The sequence below is a fragment of the Oncorhynchus nerka genome, linkage group LG23, assembly GCF_034236695.1.
Source record: "Oncorhynchus nerka isolate Pitt River linkage group LG23, Oner_Uvic_2.0, whole genome shotgun sequence".
Classification (NCBI taxonomy): domain Eukaryota; kingdom Metazoa; phylum Chordata; class Actinopteri; order Salmoniformes; family Salmonidae; genus Oncorhynchus; species Oncorhynchus nerka.
In genome coordinates, this window is record NC_088418.1 from 45,131,299 (window position 1) to 45,158,741 (window position 27,443).

A 27,443-nucleotide genomic window follows, 5' to 3' on the forward strand; every position below is an offset into this window, starting at 1 on the left:
TGTTTGTCTGATGGGAGGCCACAAACGGGTGCGCCGTTTCGTTTCAAACTCCCAGGTTTCATTTTGTAGACAATGGAACTATTGAAATTGGTCAATGTTTTCCTGCTTTGTCTCTGTCGGTACCTCTGCAATAATCTGGTTTGGATGTGCTTTAATTCCAGGTTAATTCCGTATCAAGATGAGTTATTAATAACACCATTTGACCTATATTCAAGCCTTGGGATCATGTGGTGTAATACAGACATTGAAACTTGAAAGCTTTAGTGATCCATGATTACCCAAATATCTTAACCAAGTATGAGAATTAAACATTTTTTATGATGCATTGATAGACGGTGTTAGGTTCTAATTATCAGAGTAAGAGCTTGCCGGACACTATGAAAGCTTAAACCAAGTTTATTCTTCCCAAAGGATAGAACAGCTGAACAGACAAGGACATGGTTACAAATAGTGGTGGTATATGTACCCCACTTTGGGTGGAGTCTCCTCCTTCTCGCTAAACGTAGCATCTTTATTGCTAGGCAGGAAATAAAATGATTACGGGCAATAAACCTTTCCTTCTCCCTAAACGTGACCTGACCTCGACCTCCTTCGTCAATAATCCATGACTCTCTCGCCTCATCAGTGCCTGCCACATACGATTGTTTCCCCTACACTCAGTGCATTCCAAGCTTAATTGCACCCACCATACACCTTCCTCCTACAGATACCCATTAACTTCTGGTGTAGACGCGCTCTAAACCATAGCACTCGATATTTCAATAGAATACCTGATAATTAACCCTATTTCAAGTTTGAGAGTTTAGGAGTTAGAACCCGGAATCCATCAGTCACCCGTTTTGAACATTTTTAACTCCATAATGTTCAACATGACATAAACATGGAAATGACTTATAAATGGACAAACAATAATAATAAATCATGAACCATTTAAAAAAAAAAAAAAAAAAACATGCCTAACATTCACAGTGACATATACAAACCCAGAGACGTATGGCCTCTGATCTATGATCACACCAAGCACACTCTTATTTCCATTTCTCATAGAACACTTGAGAATAACATGTCCGTTGGAGCCGTTGACTCCTTCCATCTCAACTATCTCCTTCTGGTTCCTAGGAGAAAGATAGCACATTAGACATTGAAAGGCAAGGAGAAACACAAAACATAACAGTATTAACAATGTGGTAATCTATGCAGAATTATACATGAAAACCCAGAGTTTGATAACGTGACAATTCCCACTCTTTCTTTGCCTGACTCAACGCCTCCAGGATACTTTTCTGCTGAGTTTGGCAAAAATGAAAGCCCTAAAAAGCCTCTTCGGGATTTCACCCAGTGTTCCCCTTTCCGGCCACAGGCTCTGAGAGGTGTTCCCAAGCCATGTCATTTTCACTTTGTTCCCCATTTCCTCTATTGCCACCTGATAGGCACGTCAACTGATAGGCAAATGCGTAGGCCTAATCAACGCCACGCCTCTTGAGGTAACTTAGCACTGCATATGCTTTCACATCAATGCCTCCAGAATTGTGTCCAGTGTACAATTGCCCCAACATCTACCCTTTCATATGATGCATTAACCAATAAAGCAAACTAACCCAACTATGGCGGCTAAAATAGCTCCCAGATCCAGATTTCCTGACAACATAGACTCTCCCAACAATGCTATTAAAGTAATGCCCGCTACTACTAACACTGCCCATGACGCATATCTCAAATAACTCAAATCCCCAATTTGGACCGTAGTCCAATTCGAGGATGTTACTATCGCCTCCTTCAATAACTGTCCCTACAGCGACTGCCGTGAGAATAACTACTGCATGGAATCTGTCTAGTGTTCGCTGGCTGTTTGGCTGTTATAAATGGGAAGGAGATCAATGACGTTGGAAGAATATCCAATCCAACCTAACAAAACTCTGAGTCACAGGTTTCCTGAAAGTTGACAATAGTGTCTGAAATGACTATCTCTGCTACTTTCTCCATGCTCTGGGTATGTGTAATATTCCCTATATTGTGCACAGTTAGCTGTCCTCCCTCTCCTACGAGCTATCACCTGTAACAATATACATAGAGTGGTATCATCCCCAGAAACTATCACCCCGACCTCAATTTATGAGCCCCCACAGATCTCCACCCAGTCATGTTCCATCCCACGTAACAGCCTTATGTAAACATTCTGTCTCAAACACAGACCTCATGTGTACCTCGCCTCCTGCTACAGATACATTTACACATATATCATTCCATCTAACTCATATGGTCACTACTCTTAATGCACTTCTAAAGTTATAAATATTTAAAAAGAAATCTCAAATCAATTAGTCAATATACATCAGTCCCTCCTCTGGAACAATGATCAATCACTCTTATGTTCCACGAAACCTAAACACATTTTGACTGAAACAGGGAAAAGAGAAAATGCATGTTTAATCATTTCACATCACCCTTGATGCGACTAAGACTGGGGACAGAACCGTCCACCCGTTACGTTGTATGCCCATGTGATGCTGGTCTCCACGCCCATCTCATTCATTTTCATCCTTGGGTGTTAATGCAAGACAGACGTTGAGCCTTGTATGCAATCAATTGTACCTTTTTTAAAATCTAGTAATCTATCTATATTTATTGATGCGATTTAACAAACATTTTGATGACATGGTAAAACAAACAACCTTCATGTTTGAACCAAGCTATCATCCAGTGAGTTCTCTAATAACCTCCCTCTCGGAGGACACTTAAAGACAAGATTTCTAGAGCCTCCCTAGGCCCAATACATTTGATCAGTGCACCTACCCCTCACAGTTTGAGAGCAACTCTCTCTCGCTGTACCCGAATCATAACTAAAACATTTGATCAATTATCCAACCCAAATTTAGAATGACAGTAACTTTACTTTGAGTCTATCACTTGAATTCAAGCTTCTCAACCTGGCACACATCATCACGGTTAGAGTGTACATCTATAAACGGGACCTTTTATTGCCGACTCTTCTCATTTACAACTCCCATCTGTCCCTGTTTTCCTGTCGCCAGTGGCATGGTAATGAAAGATCGGTATCTCAAAGCATTCTTAAGTCTAAATGGTTCGCAGTGTGTAGACCTTCCTTCATATCGTGATTCAAAAACAAACAATACTGCATGTTAAATAAAAAAGAAACACATTTGAATAACCAATCATTTTAGAGTTACAACTCTTGAAAACGTTTCTTTCCCTGTGCTTCAGAAACCATTTAAAAACCTTTCAAACATTTTCCATCATTCTGCATACCCAATTTAAAACCAAATTGAAAAGAACCCCAAAAATACATCCCACAGTATCAACACCACTAACGCATATTCATAACCAGTAAGTTGTGCTGGTGTGTGTGGTAAACCGTAGGTCAAAAACACACACATGAACAACAGGCCTTAGTTATCTGGGAACTCCGTTTTTGGCCTAATCCAGATACTTTTGTACTTAAAACTGCCGAATATCACTAACTGCTCTCCCCAAGACCACAGTCTCGGGGAACATTCCAACGAGAGATAATGAAACCCCCTCTTCTGGAATAGAAAGTGAACATTTCGTTAGCAATCCAAAAGTATTAATTATATACCAAACATGCTAATGGTAAATCCACTGTCCTTACTCCAATCATTAAGCGTTTGTTTTAATCCACCCCAACGTTTGTGTCCTTTTATTTAGCACGTACTACCCTTAGACACCGCGACTTTATCTCGCCACCGAGTCCAACCATTCGCTGGTCTCTTTCCCCATGATTCCTCATAACCACCGCACCACAATGTTCATGAGCTAAAAAAAAATGTAAAGTGCATTTTAGGTTTGGTAACCCCTATGCTAATTCCTCGTGACCCCTCCACCCTTTCGTCCATTCTAGAAACCTATTTCAGAATAAGACGACATAAAATGTAAATTTCTTTCATAATAAAACAGCATAAAATGTCTCATGAGTTACCAGGAGTGTTTGGCCAGATAATTTTTAGTTGTTACCTCTTTATGAATCCATTCCCCTGGCATTTCGCCTAGATTCTTTAACCCAAAATACTTTTTCCTGTGGCAAATTTAGCCAATTTCTCATTGTAAGGAATCTGTTATATTGGATCCCTGGCATCTATTAAAAATTTGTGTTCAACGTATGTCTCGTATGTCTTCCTTCACATAGAAACTGTAATCTCTATGAACCACTATTGATCGTACCGAGGCCATACACCGCTATGTGAAAGTTTCCTGTCCCGCTACTTTCAGGAAGATTTGTTGCTGCTCTTTTTGAAAAAGAGGCAAACGGTTGTATGGCAGCATTTCCTCCGAATGCAACAGGCTCCATTCCCACTCTACACTCATTCTTCCAAATGCCCAACGGCCCCACATCTAAAACAGGGATCTCACTCCCTACGCTTTGATGCTTTTTCGCTACGTTTCTTTGTTTTACCTTGGCCATTGAAACCACCGTTAGTGACTTTCACTGTGGCCATATTAACCCCTTGCACGCCTGCGAAGTGAGCGGAGTTATATTCCATTCTCAAAGCATCCTGCTCTATTTCATCCACTTCCCCCGCATTTGTCGTTTTGATCACAGGTTTCAACCCTGTCATCAAAGCCGACGCACAAATTCTGTCAATGTACTCCCGTTCCCAGTGTCTCTGTAGCTGAGTAAATCTACTAATTCCGGGTTTATCGGTTTGTATTTTTTGTTGATAGAATGCTGACATCTAAACGCTGGAATATTGAGCTTTTGATTCTGGTTTTATGTCATTTTGGCAAGTCACAATTGCCTCCCTTAAATTTTCTATCAGATTAGAATTTTCCGTTAGCTGGGAAATGCTGACAAAAAAAAATCCAGTTTGCAAAATTTTTCCCATATTCGAGCCGAATTGGTAGAATGCTCGTGAATCGGGCTGTCTGTTGCCATATCAATAGTTCGTATTCCCAAACCTCTCCCGACGATGTCCAGGGTGTTTTAGATTTCTTCACTCCCTTCTATGAACTGTTTTCCAAGGTAGCGTTACCCATTTCCCCGAAGAATAGTTATGGTTTTTGTGCCTTTTAATTGGTCACGGCACCTAATACCTTGTATTAGAACCACTACTATAGTCTGCAAATGTATTACTGGAGAATACGGATGACCTAATGTCTTATTCCAGGGTTGCACCTCAAATATCACTGTTGTTGATAAGACACATTACCAACATTATTCCCACTTGTTTTCCTATTTCCACATAATCTGTCACAGTTCCCCCGCCCCAATAGGGCATAAACCAACCTCTCTCCTTGTTGCTACTGCTCATATTCTCTGAATCATTTTATCTTTCTCCTTTTCTAACCATGGATGAGCCTCTCCTCCAGACACTTATCCATCCCCTGGCACTATACTGCCCCACACTATTTTCTTATAGTACTCACAGGAACCAACCCACTCGGGATTTACCCCCTAGGACTTACCCTCTGCCGGTACCAGCCTTTTCGGGCTCACCTTCCTGGATTTACCAAAGCTATGACTGGTGGTAATACAATGGGACTACTGAATAAGCTCAGGCTTTCTAGGTCCGTATCCTATAATTGGTTCAGCCTACGACTCTCATCTCCCCAACATGTCAGAATTAGTGATAACAGGTGTAGGAACTGTGCCTACCTTGTTTCTGGTGCCGGCTCCTGTTTCACTGATCCAGAATCAGCACCAACTGTTAGGTTCTAATTATCAGAGTAAGAGCTCGCCGGACACTATGAAAGCTTAAACCAAGTTTATTCTTCCCAAAGGATAGAACAGCTAAACAGACAAGGACATGGTTACAATAGTGGTGGTATATGTACCCCACTTTGGGTGGTCTCCTCCTTCTAACTAAACACAGTATCTTTATTGCTTGGCAGGAAACGAAGTGATACTGGCAATACACTTTTCCTTCTCTCTTAACGTGACCTGACCTGACCTCGACCCCTTTCATTACTAATCCATGACTCTCTCGCCTCATCAGTGCCTGCCACATATGATTGTTTTCCCTACAAATCAAATCAAATCAAATGTATTTATATAGCCCTTCGTACATCAGCTGATATCTCAAAGTGCTGTACAGAAACCCAGCCTAAAACCCCAAACAGCAAGCAATGCAGGTGTAGAAGCACGGTGGCTAGGAAAAACTCCCTAGAAAGGCCAAAACCTAGGAAGAAACCTAGAGAGGAACCAGGCTATGTGGGGTGGCCAGTCCTCTTCTGGCTGTGCCGGGTAGAGATTATAACAGAACATGGCCAAGATGTTCAAATGTTCATAAATGACCAGCATGGTCGAATAATAATAAGGCAGAACAGTTGAAACTGGAGCAGCAGCACAGTCAGGTGGACTGGGGACAGCAAGGAGTCATCATGTCAGGTAGTCCTGGGGCACGGTCCTAGGGCTCAGGTCCTCCGAGAGAGAGAAAGAAAGAGAGAATTAGAGAGAGCATATGTGGGGTGGCCAGTCCTCTTCTGGCTGTGCCGGGTGGAGATTATAACAGAACGTGGCCAAGATGTTCAAATGTTCATAAATGACCAGCATGGTCGAATAATAGTAAGGCAGAACAGTTGAAACTGGAGCAGCAGCATGGCCAGGTGGACTGGGGACAGCAAGGAGTCACCATGTCAGGTAGTCCTGGGACATGGTCCTAGGGCCCAGGCCAGTTGAAACTGGAGCAGCAGCATGGCCAGGTGGACTGGGGACAGCAAGGAGTCATCATGTCAGGTAGTCCTGGGGCATGGTCCTAGGGCTCAGGTCCTCCGAGAGAGAGAAAGAAAGAGAGAAGGAGAGAATTAGAGAACGCACACTTAGATTCACACAGGACACCGAATAGGACAGGAGAAGTACTCCAGATATAACAAACTGACCCTAGTCCCCCGACACATAAACTACTGCAGCATAAATACTGGAGGCTGAGACAGGAGGGGTCAGGAGACACTGTGGCCCCATCCGAGGACACCCCCGGGTACACTCAGTACATTCCAAGCTTAATTGCACCAACCATATACCTTCTTCCTACAGATAACCTTTAACTTCTGGTGTAGACCCTCTAAACTATAGCACTCAATATTTCAATAGAATACCTGATAATTAACCCTATTTCAAGTTTGAGTTAGAACTCAGAATTCATCAATGGCTTATTGATGGCTGATAGGATCTCTTATCTGAAATTGGTTTAATAGTGATTTACAATATTACACTAAATTAGCAATCAGTGTTACAACATGTGTGGTGGCTTTGCCACAGTCTTTCTTCATGTTCCCCGAATTGACCTTTCTCATTGTTAATATTTAATAGAATCTCATAGCTGAGTGAACATGACTGTAATATTTATGTCTCCCCTTGGGAGGTGTTTGCACAGACAGCTGTATTAGAAATAGTAGCTCATTAGTACTGTACTGTATATCCAAGCTATTAGGATCTTTAATTGTGGGTGAGGGTTAGTGTTGGTGAGGGTGTCCCATGTCCATCCATCGTTGCCCTCTGCCTCGGGGTCACATTTCCTCCAGGGCATTCCAGAGGAGAGGCTGCTGGTCTCCAGGGAAACGCTGGGCTCCCCTGACAGGCCTGGCCTCCAGCTCTGACTGGGGCACAATGGCGGTACACACACACACAGCAGCTTTCACCACCCACAACATCACCATCCACCATCCTCATCACTTTTTCTCTTTCTGTTTCTCTCACTCATCTCTTTCCTTTTCCCTCACGCTCTTTTTTTTCTCTCTCCAGTTCTCATTCCATCTTTCGCTAGCTCTCAGTCTCTCATTCCTATTCTCACCTCTCTGTTTTTCTCGCACCGTCTTTCGGAATCTCTCATTCCCAGGATTCCCTCTCTCCTCCTTTCTCCTGCTTGGCTGCCTGGTCCCTCTCTCTCACCATCTCGCCCTCCTCATCTGACTTGCCATTGGCTCCCTATCATGCCACATGACATTCTGCAAGCCAAGAAGCTGTCAGGTTGTTGTTCGAATCTGAACAATGTACCGGCTCTTGGATGATCCTATATTAGATAACTCTATCCAACCGTTCTTTGGTGAATGCAATACAATCACTGATGTCATTATTGTCATATCTGCTGTCAAAGTGATAGTAATTGATGGCTGTGGGAAAAATCTGGCTGTGAGTTCTCATTGTCATATAGCCTAACCCATGTTTTCACGTGTAAGAAAGAATAGGGTGTGTGACTGTGTGTTAGAGTGAGTGTTTGGGAAGAACATGGGCCAAATCCTGTCTGGGTGTTTACTCTTGGAACCATGCGAAGGGCTGCTCACCTCCACTTTTAAAGTCCAACTGACCATAAATTGAAGGGATAATTTGAAGTGATGACAGGTTGTACAATGAATGCCTTGGCTTGAAAACATACCAGTAATTTTTAACCCGTACGCGAGCCTCCTGGTCTCGCTTCATGGCTCATGCTCTATTATGGTCATGTTGAAGGTAAGAGTGGCCCTGGGTTGACAGAGCATTGGTCTTTACTGTATCTAGGTCAGACGCTTTCAATGGTTTACCGCTAACTAAATGACAGGGAAGGATAACCATGGATCTTATAGTCAACAGCTCAACAGCTGGAAAACCTTGAGAAGAAGATCAGTGATGAGATTAATTTGCATCTCATGTACTGTAAAGCAGCATATGGAAAGCAGGGATAAGGGGAGATAAAGGGGTACGGCAAGAAGAGACATAAGGAGAGAGCTAGTGTGACCTTATACTGCCAGAGAAGACAAACACCAAGGCAGGGAATCAGGGCAGGCGTTACGGATGGTCCTTAGGGGGCCTGGCCCGCCCTACCATACCTCCTTGCCTGTCCAAATAAAAATATTAAAATACTGATAATTTATTGGACCGAGACGCACGCCAACAGAAAGACTCATCAATCCCTGATAAATCAGCAGAGCGAGCTAAACAGCGCCCCCTTGTGGCATTATGTGTATCTGACGCTGTCTGGACAAAAATAGTATGGCATGTCATACTCTTTTTGTCCAGGCAGCAACAGCTACATGATGTAGTAAGAGAGGGGTGCTGTTTAGCTCTCTCGGATGCTTGCTTTCTCCGGTGAGATAGTTTCTTCTCCTGACAGTAGAGCCTGCTCCGAGCCTTCTCCCGATATTTGAAGGTGCCATGCCCAGTTGATAAGCACCCTGATAATTGCCTCGAATCTGAACCTAAAACTATACCCAAACTAATTTAACAGACATATCAACATTAAATTAATGAAGTAATATGTGATGGGGGAGAAAGGCGGAGAATGGGTGAGTTGATGAGTGAGGGGAAGCGAAAGATGCATAACTACGTAATCACCTATTTATGAATGAAGAACAGGACGGGCCTTTATTGTTTTGATCTATTCTAAATTATAATCTCAAAATGGTATGTAGGCTAAATCAGTACACCGAATCCAAGCAGTCTACCCTGGCCTACTTGGAGTACCAAGTGAGAGCGTGTGTCATTTACAAATGGCAAGAAGACCAAGATGAATGGACGCACATCTGAATGAAAAAGACTCATATGATGGGGAAGAAATGAATCACAACATCTCTGAGGATTATTCTTCCGATTCAGAGCCTCAGCCTGAACCAACACCTCCGAGGCCTAAGCGCAAAAAAAAAGACAGAACGGTGCGCACTGAGAAAGTGCCTGCGCCACCACCAAATGAAACGGTGAAACAGGAGAGAGGAGGGACGGCCCTGTTTGGATTGAACAAGCCGATGACAATGCTACGGGCCGCTTATTTGCACCAAATGTCATCATTGAGAGACCAGGCCCTACCTCTCAAGAAAAGCAAAACATTAGCAACGCATTCACCAGCTTTCCTTGTTTATGTGACATGAACATGCTCCAATAAGCTGACAATTTACTATTTTTGACTGCTGTCATATCGAGACTTATATGAATTATAATGCCATTATTGCTTTTGTGCTGATTTTCACTTTATCGAGCACACTTGGTGCTTATTTTTAAGCAATACGGCACAAGGGGGTGTGGTACATGGCCAATATACCACGGCTAAGGGCTGTTCTTAAGCGCGACGCAACGCAGAGCCTGCATACAGCCCTTAGCCGTGGTATATTGGCCATATACCACAACCCCCCGAGGTGCCTTATTGCTATTATAAACTGGTTACCAACGTAATTACAGCAGTAAAAATAAACGTTTTGTCATACTACAGTCTGATATACCACGGCTGTCATCCAATCAGCATTCAGGGCTCAAACCACCCAGTTTATAATGTTGTTTGGGCTAATGATGTTTTCATTATTTGACTGAGCATCTTGTGCGTCTAAGTGGTTGGGGTATTTTTTCGTATTTTGTTCTAAAATGAAGCTGTTACCACGTTCCAACACATGCTTTCTGTTTCATAGTTGTAACAAATGCACTCCACAGATCAAATTATTAGTATTGAACACTTTAATCAAGGTGTTTTTAGTGTTTAAATAGCAGGGGTCTCCAACAGGTCGATCTCAAGCTACCAGTAGCTCGCAGCCCAGCTATGAGTAGCTCGCCAAATCATTCTGGGAAAAAAAGCCATTTATGATCATTTCAGCATCGTTTTGGTTGGGACAGCGCCATAACGCTGATTAATTCATGCCTTTCAATTACAATCAATAATTGTATTATTATCATTTATAAGGCCGGGCAGTCAGGGCCTGTCGGGTTTGGGCTGGGAATGAGAACTCTATCACAAGCTATCAAGTAATCAGACACCGTAAACTCCCGGCTACTATCCAATCAAATCCATTTTGACATTATCCCTAGTTAGTTCAAATTGGCTTAAAAAAACTAAACGTAACACAATATCTGTCAATTAATTTCCAGCAAAATTGCCCGTGTACTTCTGTGTGATGTGGATGGTGTGTGAGTGTGTGTGTGTGTGTTTGTCTAGCTTTCATTTTTCCAGCGGTAATGATGCAAAGTAAGCTTACCTGGCAGAATTATATAATGATTATTTGTATCAAATCCGATGGGCTTTTGTTTTTCAAACTCTGTCATGACATATACAGCAACAAAAACATAGCTAGACCAGCACATTCCTCTCGCACAAAATGCACAATTAAAGAGACATTACTCCAAAAAAATGTGTTCATTTTTTGCCCCGCCCTAAAAAATGTCTTCTGGTGTGATTTAAGCATTGACATGGACTCAGAACGTCTAATTTCATTGTTTCTCATTGAAATAATTTGAACTGTTTAGATTGAAAACTGAAAAAAAAATTACAAACCAGGAAAAATAAAGCTGAGAAAATGGAATATCGGGAAAATACAAAGTGCCTATTTGAAAGCTACAAAACAAAAAAATGAACATGTTTCATAATTTAAAAGTAACTCTCATGTTAGAAAAGGTTGTAGACCCCTGTCTTACAGTAACATAAACTAATAAAACAAATTGTATTCTTATGTTACCTAAAACAAGCGAGAGCATATATAAAATGTATTAATTACACTGTTAGAATGTTGCAGTCATATTGACTGCTCATTGGCTTGAAGGGGGGTCTATTGAGGGGTTATTTTTTATTTATAACTCATTAGTTGGAAGGGCCCCATTCATTAGTTGGAAGGGCCCCATTCATTAGTTGGAAGGGCCCCATTCATTAGTTGGAAGGGCCCCATTCATTAGTTGGAAGGGCCCCATTCATTAGTTGGAAGGGCCCCATTCTGTCACAGAAAAGACACCAATAATCTTTTGGGTGATTACCAGAAAAAGTGCAATCCCAAAGAGAAGAGAGAGTGAGTTGAGTTGAGAGGCAGTTACTCTAAATCCCTAACAGCCTGTGTCCTACTGATCAGGAGCCTCCAGCATGTAGAGCACACACACACACACACACACACACACACACACACACACACACACACACACACACACACACACACACACACACACACACACACACACACACACACACACACACACACACGTACAGCAAACACACACAGCAAACACACACCAACAGCTAGCATGTAGCCCTTGACAGATTGATAACCGGCCCACGCCTGCTCGGGGTGAGAGTTCACCGGCTGGACCCACAGCGTGTTGGCAAAGACACAGGCTCACAGGCTATAAACGTAGAGCTCTTAACGCCCAAAAGTGTGCATGAGAGGTAGTATATCTGAAATGTCCAGATTTATGTGAATGTCCACCCCCTTCCTCTTCTCCAAACACACACATACCCAATCCCTGGCTTTTTAAAGTGACACCGTCACCGTCGGTTTCTGCCTCGTGTTTGTGTTTGTTCCTTGTGTTTTTGTGGTTGTTTGTGTTTGTTTTTGTTGGTTATCAGGGCTGTCTAAAAATGTAATCAGGTTTCCTGCCTATGGTGTTTGATGATGCCAGTGAAGCCTGATGCCTGGCCTGTAAGGATGTCACGGTTAGGAACAGGAAATGAGTTTTCAGACAGACAGACAGACTCAGACGACAAAAAAAGGACATCACTGTTACTGTTTACTGTTTGTGTACTGGGACATTGTTCCATTCAGGGACATTGAGTCATATCTCTTTTAATATCCTGTTGATTTGAGATTCGCCTCTCTCTCTTTACTCTTTCTCTTCTCTTGCTGTTTCTTCATGAGGTGCCTAACCGCCTAATAGGTGGGGGATATGATGTTATGACTGATTATGATGCTCAGCTGGTTTTTAGACTGGGAAAGTTTGTATGGTACTACACAAGGACCACAATGTTGTAATCATGGAAACAAATAATATTTGTCAATGGTCTCAAGCTATTTTGGAAAACTTGATGTTTCAGCCTTCCTTAATCAAATAAACAGATTATTCCGAGGTTGTTTTGACTGTATACTGTTGTTAAGACGACATACTTGTCTCTGTTGGCGAAGAAACAGAAGTGTCGTGGCAGAGTATACACAGGTGGCCACTACAATAGATACCTTTGTAATTATCCAGGACTCAGGTGATACAGGATAAGCTATTTTCTAGTCGTCTCCGACACAGGTCATTTCACGACTGTAGACAACCTTTCCCTGTCTAGAAGCTCCCCTAGGCTACTGTGTGAAAAAAAAAGGTTTATGAGCTCTGAAGTTGTGATCGCATTTCATCTCGTCTCATTAGTCTCTTTCCCATTTCTTTCCTCACAGGGCCAAGTATTTCCGAGGGAAGAAGTTGAACGGGGAGTGCGACATCCGGGTGGAGCAGGTTGGTGGCGTTTAGGACTGTTGGAGCTGCAGGGGAATGTGGCTGGGGATGGCTCAGACGAGGGATTGGGTTTTGTTAGCTCAGCTGATGCCACTCTTGGGTGACTTGACTTGACCCACATCTTTCACAATTTCGTAACCCCATCATCCACTAGGAATCTAAGCTGCCATATTCAAGCACCATTAGGATCGCATGTTAGAGCTTTAGCAGCTGGGTAGCAGCAGGTATTTTGTACCGTAATTGCTGGACTATTAAGCGCACCTGAATATAAACCGCACCCACTGAATTATTTAAAAAATATGTATTTTGTACATAAATAAACCGCACATGTCTATAAGCCGCAGGTGCCTACCGGTACATTGAAACAAATTAACTTTACACAGCCTTTAAACGAAACACGGCTTGTAACAAAAATAAATAGGCTTTAACGAAACACGGCTTGTAACAAAAATTTAAACAGTAGCCTACCAAGAAAGTAATTGGTCACTATCTTCCTCCTCCTGTGCACTGAAACCACTGATGTCATCTCCTTCGGTGTCGGAGTTGAAGAGCCTCAGAATTGCTTCATCCGATGTTGGATCGTTTTCATTGTCGCTCGTCACTTTCATCCGGAGGCAAATACCCCGCTGAGCTCATGCTGCCCCTTCAACACGCAGCAGTCCAGCCTTTCGAAACCCGTTGATGATAGTGGATTTTTTGACAATGCTCCACGCCAGGACCCACTGGCAGACTTGACCATAAGATGCTCTTCGCCTGCGCCCGTTTTAGTGAAGGATTTCTCCCCACTTGTCATCCAAGCCTCCCACTGAACAAGGAGCGCCACCTTAAATGCACGATTTACACTGATGTCGAGTGGCTGCAAATACTTTGGGCCATCTGCTTTTCTTCCCTCTGAAAGCTTTTGTTGTCTTTCTGCACTGAGTCAGTTCCTCACGCTGCTGTTTACAACGTCTTATCATCGACTCATTAAGGCCAAGCTCCCGTGCAGCAGCTCTATTTCCTTTTCCAACAGCCAGATTTATCGCCTTCAACTTGAAAGCTGCATCATATGCATTTCTCCGTGTCTTTGCCATGATGAGGGTGACAAAATTACTACCGTAATCAGAATGATGGGAAGTTTGAGCGCGCTCGATTTACGTCATATTATGTGACGGGGCTCAGTTTTTTTGGCGGCATGAATCTTGTGAAAGCGGGAAAAATCCATAAATTAGCCGCATCATTGTATAAAGTGTGGGAATAAAGTAGCAGCTTATAGTCCGGAAATTACGGTACCTATTAGACACTAAGTACATGGCTTTTTTACTCCCATGCCTCAGTTAGCCTGTTATCATGCTAGCATGCTCTGTGTTTGTGTACAGTATGTGCTTGGCTGCCTGATGGAATGTACTTATTTTGATGTACTCGTCTTCTCAGCATTGGAATTATATGCAGGGAGAATTGAAATGTTTTCTGGACTCGTGTCAGAAGCAGTCCCTTACAGTTCTGAGTTGTTGCTTTTTTATTTGAATCAGAAGCTAGCAATGGCAGTAGCTCGATTAATTATTTCTGACTCTCCCATCAGGTAGCTCTTTTACAAATGTTTTGTCACACCAACTTCCCCCTGAAGTAACCTGCTCTTAACCTTGTAGCACAAACACGGCAGTTTTAATGGGCATTTATCTTCTTTTTTTTATATGAAAAGATGCCGTCAGTGCCAATGTATATGCAAAAATACGCAACCGTCTAGACATACAGTATTTTTGGTGGGTAGATAACATCTCATTTCCCTCCTAAAAGCTTGGCCATACATCTGCAAGCGATTGGGCAGACTGGAGTCGTTGTCTTTGAAATTAAGTGGTGGGATTTATTTGGAGAAGGAAAAAGCAAACCACAAAAGACCAGACCAGGGACTTTATAGGCTGTCTGTTTGCTCAACACTCTACTGTTGTGGTTAGATCTGATTCTCAGTAATATTGAGACCGTAGCTGGGCTAGTGGGGCTTGGAGTTGTAAATTAAAATCATGCATTTTTTAGGAATTGTGAAATATGGGGGCTCTGCGTTTTTGCAGCAGTTCTCGGCGTTGCTGAGAGCAAGACGTGGCGGCTCTTAATTAGGACCCTTAAATCAAGAGCGAAGGGACTGCTATGGGGGTCGCACCCTCAATCCCCCTAAACCCCATCTAACCCCAGTTTTATTTTTGCCAGACCCTCCACTGTTTCTCAGAAGTCCTCCTCCGCTCCTCGCAGGGTAACGAGTCAGATGCTAATTGCCCTGTGTAGGGTGGGAAGGCCGCCAGCCTTCCCACCCTACACAGCCCAGCCGGGACCCCTCGCCGGGTGTTAGTACATCTATCATAAAGCTCAAGGAGGAAGGAAACCCGATCCCTGTGTGAAAAGTTGGATCAATGGGATGATGGCCCCCTTTTTTTTTGTTGAAAACTACAATAAAATCACAGCCCCCTTGCTCTCTCTCTTTTTCTCTCTTTCCTACCTCCTCAGCTCTGCAGTGTTGTTGTCTTCCCTCACCCTGCTCTGAACTCAACTGGTGCCCACGTGCCCAAAGCCAAACTAGCTAGCTCTCCTGCTCTTCGAACAGCTGCTGCCATATAAGGTGCCAGTCTGAGGCACAGGCAGTGTACAGGCCACCCATAGCAGCTTCTGATAGCTGAGAGAGAGAAAGGCAGATAGACAGCCAGAAAGACAGAGAGAATGTGAGAGAGAAAGAGAGGCCTATTGAGGTCTGGTACACTACATGAGCAAAAGTAAGTGAACACCTGCTCATCAAACATCTCATTCTAAACTCATGGGCATTAATATGGAGTTGGTGCACCCTTTGCTGCAATAACAGCCTCCACTCTTCTGGGAAGGCTTTCCACCAGATGTTGGAACATTGCTGAGGGGACTTGCTTCCATTCAGCCACAAGAGCATTAGTGAGGTTGGGCACTGATGTTGGGAGATTAGGTCTAACTCGCATTCTGCATTCTAATTGATACCAAAGGTGTTCAATGGAGTTGAGGTCAGGGCTTTGTGCAGGCCAGTCAAGTTCTTCCACACTGATCTTGACTAACCATTTCTGTATGGACCTCTCTTTGTGCACTGGGGCATTGTCATGCTGTAACAGGAACGGACCTTTGTTGCCACAAAGTTCGAAGCGCAGAATCGTCTAGAATGTCATTGTGTGCTGTAGCGTTAAGATTTCCTTTCACTGGAACTAAGGGGCCAACCCGAACCATGAAATACGGCCCCAGACCATCATTACTCCTCCACCAAACGTTACAGTTGGCCCTATGCATTGGGGCAGGTAGCGTTCTCTTGGCATCCGTAAAACCTAGATTCGTCCGTCAGACTGCTAGGTGGTGTAGCGTAATTCATCACTCCAGAGAACACGTTTCCACTACTCCAGACTCCAATGGCGGCGAGCTTTACACCACTCCAGCAGACCCTTGGCATTACGCGTGGTGATCTTAGGCTTGTGTGCGGCTGCTCAGCAATGGAAACCCATTTCATGAAGCTCCCGACGAACAGTTATTATGTGGAGGTTGCTTCCAGAGGTAGTGAGTTTTGCAACCAAAGACTTTTATGCACTTCAGCACTCGTGGTCCCGTTCTGTGAGCTTGTGTGGCCTACCACATCGCAGCTGAGCCGTTGTTGCTCCTAGATGTTTCCACTTCACAGTAACAGAACTTACAGTTGTCCGGGAACAGCTCTAACAGGGCTGAAATTTGACAAACTGATTTGTTGGAAAGGTGGTGTCCTACGATGGTGCCACGTTGAAAGTCAGTGAGATCTTCAGTAAGGCCATTCTACTGCCAATATTTGTTTATGGAGAGTACATGGCTGTGAGCTCGATTTGATACCTGTCAGCAATGGGTGTGGCTGAAATAGCCTATTCCGCTAATTTGAAACGGTGTGCACATACATTTGTATATATAGTGTATCTCTTGATATGCCCCTCTGCCCAACCCCATTAAAATATTTCAGGTGTGAGCATGTTGTCATAAAACACTCTCCTCCACACCGACGAGGCCCTGTTTTTGAAGGTTAACTTTCCCGGCTCCTCGACATGTATGAAACACTGAAACACAGTGGTCAAAACGTCTTCAGAACACTCTCCATTGCACCGTGCAGATGACAAACAGATTACAAGCAAAACTTTTTTAAATATTCAGCTCATAGCTAAGGCTCTATTTCGGTGTCACCTTGTCTCTGAATAGCATAGTTTCAGAGGGAACGTCATGCGTCGTTTCCTATACTCTTCACACTCATGTTTCACTGGGTTGCATGAATAGAACGGAGAGCAGTGCATCAATTGAACGTTAGGTCCCACCTAACATGAATCAGTTGATTCTTTGTGCTCCAAAGGAGCTGGGAGTCTTATCAATCTCTCAATAAGTGCTCCAAGATACCCTGCGCCATTGACTGTGCCCACTCTTATCTCTACACACTTGTGCCAGGAGATCCTGTGTGTGTTCAGATTGTTGATGTGCTCTAAAGGGGCATACACGGGGCTTCTGGGTTTTTTCCACTATCTCCCACAATGCCTTTTGTTTCTCTTTTGAAGTATCTTGGATGTGTGCTCCCTTTCTGTGCTCGTGGGCTAAGCAGTGCCAAGCGGAGGATCTCGGTCATGACATCCATGTTCCTTTCCCCTGTGAGTAATGTTTTTCCAAGGCTGCTTGCTCGTTTCATCTCCGTCAATGTGATATTAACATCACAGGCATGATTCAAATGCAATAATAGCCATCCACTGGGTACATATTGGTACTCGACAACCCTTGTTCATGAGTAGAGGAAAATAAGTACTCAATTTTGCGCAATTGGACACATTATGTGATTAGAATGAGTTCTAGTCGGGTCAGAAGGGACAACATCTGCTCACCAGGCCTATGACCTCAGTGAGAACAGAATGCCTGCTCTGCTCCGCTCTGCTCCCCTCCACCTTGTTCTTCCACGCTCCTCTCTCCTGCAGTAATGGAGATTCACAGCCAATTGGGTCTGTGTAATCCGTACCCTTAGTAATCGCCTCACGTCTCCACCCCCAGAGGTTCAGGGCATCTGTGTTGACGTTGTTACAAGATTGATGTTCAGTTGGAAATCTTTTACGAGGGATCAGCACTGGCCAACTGTACAAAGACTCCTGTTGCCCTTTCTTGACCAACTTGAACAAGTGCAGCTGTGCCCTATATAGATGATAATAAGGTTTCTATTATGGAAAGGTTGCCGCTCTCCTCAGACTCCACTGCCTTACAATGCAGCACACATTTGTTTGTTCAGATAAATGAGGTGAAGTGTATCGAGTCCAAGTAAATAGTCATTTCTGCTGTTGAAAAACAGCTATGTTTGGACCCAAAGGAAACCGCAAGATAGGAGCCTTCATTTGCCTACCCCCACATCTACGTTCATCACCAGGAGCTATTTTAGGTTTCCCACTCCGGCTGTTGCTTTTGTATATATCGAGAGGGATCTGGTCAGGGGGACTGTTTCTTTTACAGGAGATATAATGGGCCATGTAATGATTGGGGGTGGTAGGGGGGGAGGAGCAGGAGGTTTAGTCTAAATGGGTCTCGCACATGAAGCAGAGAATCCTTTCTGTGATAGAGCTTGCCACAGTTCTAGGAGTTGAGCTATTGTCATTGTTTATCCGTACCCTGTGTCCTAAGAGCGTGACACCTCATGAATTGTTGTATCACAGTTGCAGATGTCAATATCGATCACAGGCTTTTTGCCGGCAGAAGCCGGTATAGTTGTAGTAAAATCACTTATTATCACGTTCTGAATGTTGGGATAATGCTTTAGATTTGCGTGTGGTTTTACTCCGGGCCACCAAAGTTCTCGTTTACACGTTTGTCGCCTGACCATAGCGAAAGGCACCTTGTGCACATGAACCTCAATGACACCCATTAGCAGAATTGTAAAAATACTCCCAAAGATTTCAGATGAGCTTTGTGTTGTGTGATGCTAGCAAGGAGAGAGGGGGAGGAGAGGGAAGGGGAGGGGGGAAACAGAAGTGTCGTGGCAGAGTATACACAGGTGGCCACTACAATAGATACCTTTGTAATTATCCAGGACTCAGGTGATACAGGATAAGCTATTTTCTAGTCGTCTCCGACACAGGTCATTTCACGACTGTAGACAACCTTTCCCTGTCTAGAAGCTCCCCTAGGCTACTGTGTGAAAAAAAAAGGTTTATGAGCTCTGAAGTTGTGATCGCATTTCATCTCGTCTCATTAGTCTCTTTCCCATTTCTTTCCTCACAGGGCCAAGTATTTCCGAGGGAAGAAGTTGAACGGGGGAGTGCGACATCCGGGTGGAGCAGGTTGGTGGCGTTTAGGACTGTTGGAGCTGCAGGGGAATGTGGCTGGGGATGGCTCAGACGAGGGATTGGGTTTTGTTAGCTCAGCTGATGCCACTCTTGGGTGACTTGACTTGACCCACATCTTTCACAATTTCGTAACCCCATCATCCACTAGGAATCTAAGCTGCCATATTCAAGCACCATTAGGATCGCATGTTAGAGCTTTAGCAGCTGGGTAGCAGCAGGTATTTTGTACCGTAATTGCTGGACTATTAAGCGCACCTGAATATAAACCGCACCCACTGAATTATTTAAAAAATATGTATTTTGTACATAAATAAACCGCACATGTCTATAAGCCGCAGGTGCCTACCGGTACATTGAAACAAATTAACTTTACACAGCCTTTAAACGAAACACGGCTTGTAACAAAAATAAATAGGCTTTAACGAAACACGGCTTGTAACAAAAATTTAAACAGTAGCCTACCAAGAAAGTAATTGGTCACTATCTTCCTCCTCCTGTGCACTGAAACCACTGATGTCATCTCCTTCGGTGTCGGAGTTGAAGAGCCTCAGAATTGCTTCATCCGATGTTGGATCGTTTTCATTGTCGCTCTCGTCACTTTCATCCGGAGGCAAATACCCCGCTGAGCTCATGCTGCCCCTTCAACACGCAGCAGTCCAGCCTTTCGAAACCCGTTGATGATAGTGGATTTTTTGACAATGCTCCACGCCAGGACCCACTGGCAGACTTGACCATAAGATGCTCTTCGCCTGCGGCCCGTTTTAGTGAAGGATTTCTCCCCACTTGTCATCCAAGCCTCCCACTGAACAAGGAGCGCCACCTTAAATGCACGATTTACACTGATGTCGAGTGGCTGCAAATACTTTGGGCCATCTGCTTTTCTTCCCTCTGAAAGCTTTTGTTGTCTTTCTGCACTGAGTCAGTTCCTCACGCTGCTGTTTACAACGTCTTATCATCGACTCATTAAGGCCAAGCTCCCGTGCAGCAGCTCTATTTCCTTTTCCAACAGCCAGATTTATCGCCTTCAACTTGAAAGCTGCATCATATGCATTTCTCCGTGTCTTTGCCATGATGAGGGTGACAAAATTACTACCGTAATCAGAATGATGGGAAGTTTGAGCGCGCTCGATTTACGTCATATTATGTGACGGGGCTCAGTTTTTTTGGCGGCATGAATCTTGTGAAAGCGGGAAAAATCCATAAATTAGCCGCATCATTGTATAAAGTGTGGGAATAAAGTAGCAGCTTATAGTCCGGAAATTACGGTACCTATTAGACACTAAGTACATGGCTTTTTTACTCCCATGCCTCAGTTAGCCTGTTATCATGCTAGCATGCTCTGTGTTTGTGTACAGTATGTGCTTGGCTGCCTGATGGAATGTACTTATTTTGATGTACTCGTCTTCTCAGCATTGGAATTATATGCAGGGAGAATTGAAATGTTTTCTGGACTCGTGTCAGAAGCAGTCCCTTACAGTTCTGAGTTGTTGCTTTTTTATTTGAATCAGAAGCTAGCAATGGCAGTAGCTCGATTAATTATTTCTGACTCTCCCATCAGGTAGCTCTTTTACAAATGTTTTGTCACACCAACTTCCCCCTGAAGTAACCTGCTCTTAACCTTGTAGCACAAACACGGCAGTTTTAATGGGCATTTATCTTCTTTTTTTTATATGAAAAGATGCCGTCAGTGCCAATGTATATGCAAAAATACGCAACCGTCTAGACATACAGTATTTTTGGTGGGTAGATAACATCTCATTTCCCTCCTAAAAGCTTGGCCATACATCTGCAAGCGATTGGGCAGACTGGAGTCGTTGTCTTTGAAATTAAGTGGTGGGATTTATTTGGAGAAGGAAAAAGCAAACCACAAAAGACCAGACCAGGGACTTTATAGGCTGTCTGTTTGCTCAACACTCTACTGTTGTGGTTAGATCTGATTCTCAGTAATATTGAGACCGTAGCTGGGCTAGTGGGGCTTGGAGTTGTAAATTAAAATCATGCATTTTTTAGGAATTGTGAAATATGGGGGCTCTGCGTTTTTGCAGCAGTTCTCGGCGTTGCTGAGAGCAAGCCCAAATAAAAACGTGGCGGCTCTTAATTAGGACCCTTAAATCAAGAGCGAAGGGACTGCTATGGGGGTCGCACCCTCAATCCCCCTAAACCCCATCTAACCCCAGTTTTATTTTTGCCAGACCCTCCACTGTTTCTCAGAAGTCCTCCTCCGCTCCTCGCAGGGTAACGAGTCAGATGCTAATTGCCCTGTGTAGGGTGGGAAGGCCGCCAGCCTTCCCACCCTACACAGCCCAGCCGGGACCCCTCGCCGGGTGTTAGTACATCTATCATAAAGCTCAAGGAGGAAGGAAACCCGATCCCTGTGTGAAAAGTTGGATCAATGGGATGATGGCCCCCTTTTTTTGTTGAAAACTACAATAAAATCACAGCCCCCTTGCTCTCTCTCTTTTTCTCTCTTTCCTACCTCCTCAGCTCTGCAGTGTTGTTGTCTTCCCTCACCCTGCTCTGAACTCAACTGGTGCCCACGTGCCCAAAGCCAAACTAGCTAGCTCTCCTGCTCTTGAACAGCTGCTGCCATATAAGGTGCCAGTCTGAGGCACAGGCAGTGTACAGGCCACCCATAGCAGCTTCTGATAGCTGAGAGAGAGAAAGGCAGATAGACAGCCAGAAAGACAGAGAGAATGTGAGAGAGAAAGAGAGGCCTATTGAGGTCTGGTACACTACATGAGCAAAAGTAAGTGAACACCTGCTCATCAAACATCTCATTCTAAACTCATGGGCATTAATATGGAGTTGGTGCACCCTTTGCTGCAATAACAGCCTCCACTCTTCTGGGAAGGCTTTCCACCAGATGTTGGAACATTGCTGAGGGGACTTGCTTCCATTCAGCCACAAGAGCATTAGTGAGGTTGGGCACTGATGTTGGGAGATTAGGTCTAACTCGCATTCTGCATTCTAATTGATACCAAAGGTGTTCAATGGAGTTGAGGTCAGGGCTTTGTGCAGGCCAGTCAAGTTCTTCCACACTGATCTTGACTAACCATTTCTGTATGGACCTCTCTTTGTGCACTGGGGCATTGTCATGCTGTAACAGGAACGGACCTTTGTTGCCACAAAGTTCGAAGCGCAGAATCGTCTAGAATGTCATTGTGTGCTGTAGCGTTAAGATTTCCTTTCACTGGAACTAAGGGGCCAACCCGAACCATGAAATACGGCCCCAGACCATCATTACTCCTCCACCAAACGTTACAGTTGGCCCTATGCATTGGGGCAGGTAGCGTTCTCTTGGCATCCGTAAAACCTAGATTCGTCCGTCAGACTGCTAGGTGGTGTAGCGTAATTCATCACTCCAGAGAACACGTTTCCACTACTCCAGACTCCAATGGCGGCGAGCTTTACACCACTCCAGCAGACCCTTGGCATTACGCGTGGTGATCTTAGGCTTGTGTGCGGCTGCTCAGCAATGGAAACCCATTTCATGAAGCTCCCGACGAACAGTTATTATGTGGAGGTTGCTTCCAGAGGTAGTGAGTTTTGCAACCAAAGACTTTTATGCACTTCAGCACTCGTGGTCCCGTTCTGTGAGCTTGTGTGGCCTACCACATCGCAGCTGAGCCGTTGTTGCTCCTAGATGTTTCCACTTCACAGTAACAGAACTTACAGTTGTCCGGGAACAGCTCTAACAGGGCTGAAATTTGACAAACTGATTTGTTGGAAAGGTGGTGTCCTACGATGGTGCCACGTTGAAAGTCAGTGAGATCTTCAGTAAGGCCATTCTACTGCCAATATTTGTTTATGGAGAGTACATGGCTGTGAGCTCGATTTGATACCTGTCAGCAATGGGTGTGGCTGAAATAGCCTATTCCGCTAATTTGAAACGGTGTGCACATACATTTGTATATATAGTGTATCTCTTGATATGCCCCTCTGCCCAACCCCATTAAAATATTTCAGGTGTGAGCATGTTGTCATAAAACACTCTCCTCCACACCGACGAGGCCCTGTTTTTGAAGGTTAACTTTCCCGGCTCCTCGACATGTATGAAACACTGAAACACAGTGGTCAAAACGTCTTCAGAACACTCTCCATTGCACCGTGCAGATGACAAACAGATTACAAGCAAAACTTTTTTAAATATTCAGCTCATAGCTAAGGCTCTATTTCGGTGTCACCTTGTCTCTGAATAGCATAGTTTCAGAGGGAACGTCATGCGTCGTTTCCTATACTCTTCACACTCATGTTTCACTGGGTTGCATGAATAGAACGGAGAGCAGTGCATCAATTGAACGTTAGGTCCCACCTAACATGAATCAGTTGATTCTTTGTGCTCCAAAGGAGCTGGGAGTCTTATCAATCTCTCAATAAGTGCTCCAAGATACCCTGCGCCATTGACTGTGCCCACTCTTATCTCTACACACTTGTGCCAGGAGATCCTGTGTGTGTTCAGATTGTTGATGTGCTCTAAAGGGGCATACACGGGGCTTCTGGGTTTTTTCCACTATCTCCCACAATGCCTTTTGTTTCTCTTTTGAAGTATCTTGGATGTGTGCTCCCTTTCTGTGCTCGTGGGCTAAGCAGTGCCAAGCGGAGGATCTCGGTCATGACATCCATGTTCCTTTCCCCTGTGAGTAATGTTTTTTCCAAGGCTGCTTGCTCGTTTCATCTCCGTCAATGTGATATTAACATCACAGGCATGATTCAAATGCAATAATAGCCATCCACTGGGTACATATTGGTACTCGACAACCCTTGTTCATGAGTAGAGGAAAATAAGTACTCAATTTTGCGCAATTGGACACATTATGTGATTAGAATGAGTTCTAGTCGGGTCAGAAGGGACAACATCTGCTCACCAGGCCTATGACCTCAGTGAGAACAGAATGCCTGCTCTGCTCCGCTCTGCTCCCCTCCACCTTGTTCTTCCACGCTCCTCTCTCCTGCAGTAATGGAGATTCACAGCCAATTGGGTCTGTGTAATCCGTACCCTTAGTAATCGCCTCACGTCTCCACCCCCAGAGGTTCAGGGCATCTGTGTTGACGTTGTTACAAGATTGATGTTCAGTTGGAAATCTTTTACGAGGGATCAGCACTGGCCAACTGTACAAAGACTCCTGTTGCCCTTTCTTGACCAACTTGAACAAGTGCAGCTGTGCCCTATATAGATGATAATAAGGTTTCTATTATGGAAAGGTTGCCGCTCTCCTCAGACTCCACTGCCTTACAATGCAGCACACATTTGTTTGTTCAGATAAATGAGGTGAAGTGTATCGAGTCCAAGTAAATAGTCATTTCTGCTGTTGAAAAACAGCTATGTTTGGACCCAAAGGAAACCGCAAGATAGGAGCCTTCATTTGCCTACCCCCACATCTACGTTCATCACCAGGAGCTATTTTAGGTTTCCCACTCCGGCTGTTGCTTTTGTATATATCGAGAGGGATCTGGTCAGGGGGACTGTTTCTTTTACAGGAGATATAATGGGCCATGTAATGATTGGGGGTGGTAGGGGGGGAGGAGCAGGAGGTTTAGTCTAAATGGGTCTCGCACATGAAGCAGAGAATCCTTTCTGTGATAGAGCTTGCCACAGTTCTAGGAGTTGAGCTATTGTCATTGTTTATCCGTACCCTGTGTCCTAAGAGCGTGACACCTCATGAATTGTTGTATCACAGTTGCAGATGTCAATATCGATCACAGGCTTTTTGCCGGCAGAAGCCGGTATAGTTGTAGTAAAATCACTTATTATCACGTTCTGAATGTTGGGATAATGCTTTAGATTTGCGTGTGGTTTTACTCCGGGCCACCAAAGTTCTCGTTTACACGTTTGTCGCCTGACCATAGCGAAAGGCACCTTGTGCACATGAACCTCAATGACACCCATTAGCAGAATTGTAAAAATACTCCCAAAGATTTCAGATGAGCTTTGTGTTGTGTGATGCTAGCAAGGAGAGAGGGGGAGGAGAGGGAAGGGGAGGGGGGACCATATTTGGAGTCTATTGCTGTTTTTACTGTGCTGTCCACTTGTCCTGGGGCCCTGTCTGTGTCTCTGTGTGTGTGTGTGTGCGTGTGTGCGTGTGTGCGTGTGTGTGTGTGTGTGTGTGTGTGTGTGTGTGTGTGTGTGTGTGTGTGTGTGTGTGACAGTTGGGCAGAGTGCTCTCAGAATGCTGATTTATACCCTCCGCTGCCTGTTCAGAGGGCCTAATGCAGACTTTAAAATACTCACAAACACTCAGTTCCAAGATGGCGCCAGAGAGGACGGCTGACCTTTTATTGTCTCTTAACCAACCGTGCTATTTTGTTTTCTTTTTTCCCATTGTTTGTAACTTATTTTGTACATAATGTTGCTGCTACCGTCTCGTATGACCGAAAATAGCTTTTTCTTTAATGAGTCAGACGAGAGGGATTTACTCCAGACACCAGAACAGGCCCTCATCCCCGTCATTTGCAGGAGAAGAGACTGAGGATTCGTGGGAGGAGATAGAGGTGCCTTGTCAGGATCCGCCGACGAGTAGCTAATCTGCCTCTGCCATTGGTCCTATTGGCCAAAGTACAATCGCTGGATAATAAATTGGACGCACTAAAAGCATGTATATCCGACCAACGGGACATTAAAACTGTATCTTATGTCGTAGCTGAACAACGACATGAATAACATACAGCTGCCAGGTTATACATTGTATCGGCAGGATAGAACTGCAGCCTCTTGTAAGAAAAGGGGTGGGGGTCTATGTGTATTTGTAAACAACAGCTGGTGCACAATATCTAAGGGAGTCTCTAGGTTTTGCTTGCCTGAGGTAGAGTATCTTATGATAATCTGTAGACCACACTATCTACCTAGAGAGTTTACATCTGTATTTTTCATAGCTGTCTACATACCACCACAGACCGATGCTGGCACTAACACTACACTCAATGAGTTGTATACCGCCATAAGCTAACAGGAAAATGTTCATCCAGAGGCGGCACCCCTAGTGGCCGGGGACTTTACTGCAGGGAAACTAAAATCCGTTTTACCTCATTTCTACCAGCATGTTAAATGTGTAGCTATTCCCTCCGCAAGGCAATCAAACAAGCAAAGCTTCAGTATAGAGACAAAGTGGAGTCGCAATTCAACGGCTCAAACACGAGACGTATGTGGCAGTGTCTACAGTCAATCACGGATTACAAAAAGAAACCAGCTCCGTCGAGGGACATCAACGTCTTGCGCGCCAGACAAATTAAACAACTTCTTTGCTCGCTTTGAGGACAATACAGTGCCACTGACACGGCCCGATACCAAAGCCTGTGGGCTCTCCTTCTCCGTGGCCAACGTGAGTAAAACATTTAAACATGTTAACCCTCGCAAGGCTGCCGGGACCAGACGGCATCCCTAGCCATGTCCTCAGAGCATGAGCAGACCAGCTGGCTGATGTGTTTACGGACATATTCAATCAATCACTATCCCAGTCTGCTGTGCCCACATGCTTCAAGATGGCCACCATTGTTCCTGTCCCCAAGAAAGCAGAAGTAACTGAACTAAATGATTATCACCCTGTCATCATGAAGTGCTTTGAGAGACTAGTCAAGGATCATATCACCTCCACCCTACCTGATACCCTAGACCCACTCCAATTTGCTTACTGCCCCAATAGGTCCATAGACGACGCAATCGCCATCACACTGCACTCTGCCCTATCCCATCGGGACAAGAGGAATACCTATGTAAGAATGCTGTTCATTGACTATAGTTCAGCATTTAACTCCATAGTACCCTCCAAACACGTCATTAAGCTCAAGACACTAGGTCTCAACCCCGCCCTGTGCAACTGGGTCCCGGCCTGACGGGCCGTCCCCAGGTGGTGAAGGTAGGAAACAACATCTCCACCCCGCTGATCCTCAACACTGGGGCCCCACAAGGGTGCGTTCTCAGCCCTCTCCTGTACTCCCTGTTCACCCATGACTGCTTGGCCATGCACGCCTCCAACCCAATCATCAATTTGCAGGTGACACTACAGTGGAAGGACGGCCTACAG

General features: G+C 44.4%; 1 protein-coding gene across 1 annotated transcript in view; it reads left to right on the forward strand.

Annotated features, from left to right (window-relative positions):
- The window catches only part of LOC115106914 (synapsin-3-like), a 132,196-nt gene that overhangs the window by 11,595 nt on the left and 93,158 nt on the right, over nt 1-27,443 (forward strand). Inside the window, exons 2-4 of the mRNA XM_065008400.1 lie at nt 13,066-13,123; nt 16,850-16,932; nt 19,361-19,519. Of these exons, the coding sequence (XP_064864472.1) occupies nt 13,066-13,123; nt 16,850-16,932; nt 19,361-19,519 (300 nt within the window). The remainder of the gene's footprint in view (nt 1-13,065; nt 13,124-16,849; nt 16,933-19,360; nt 19,520-27,443) is intronic.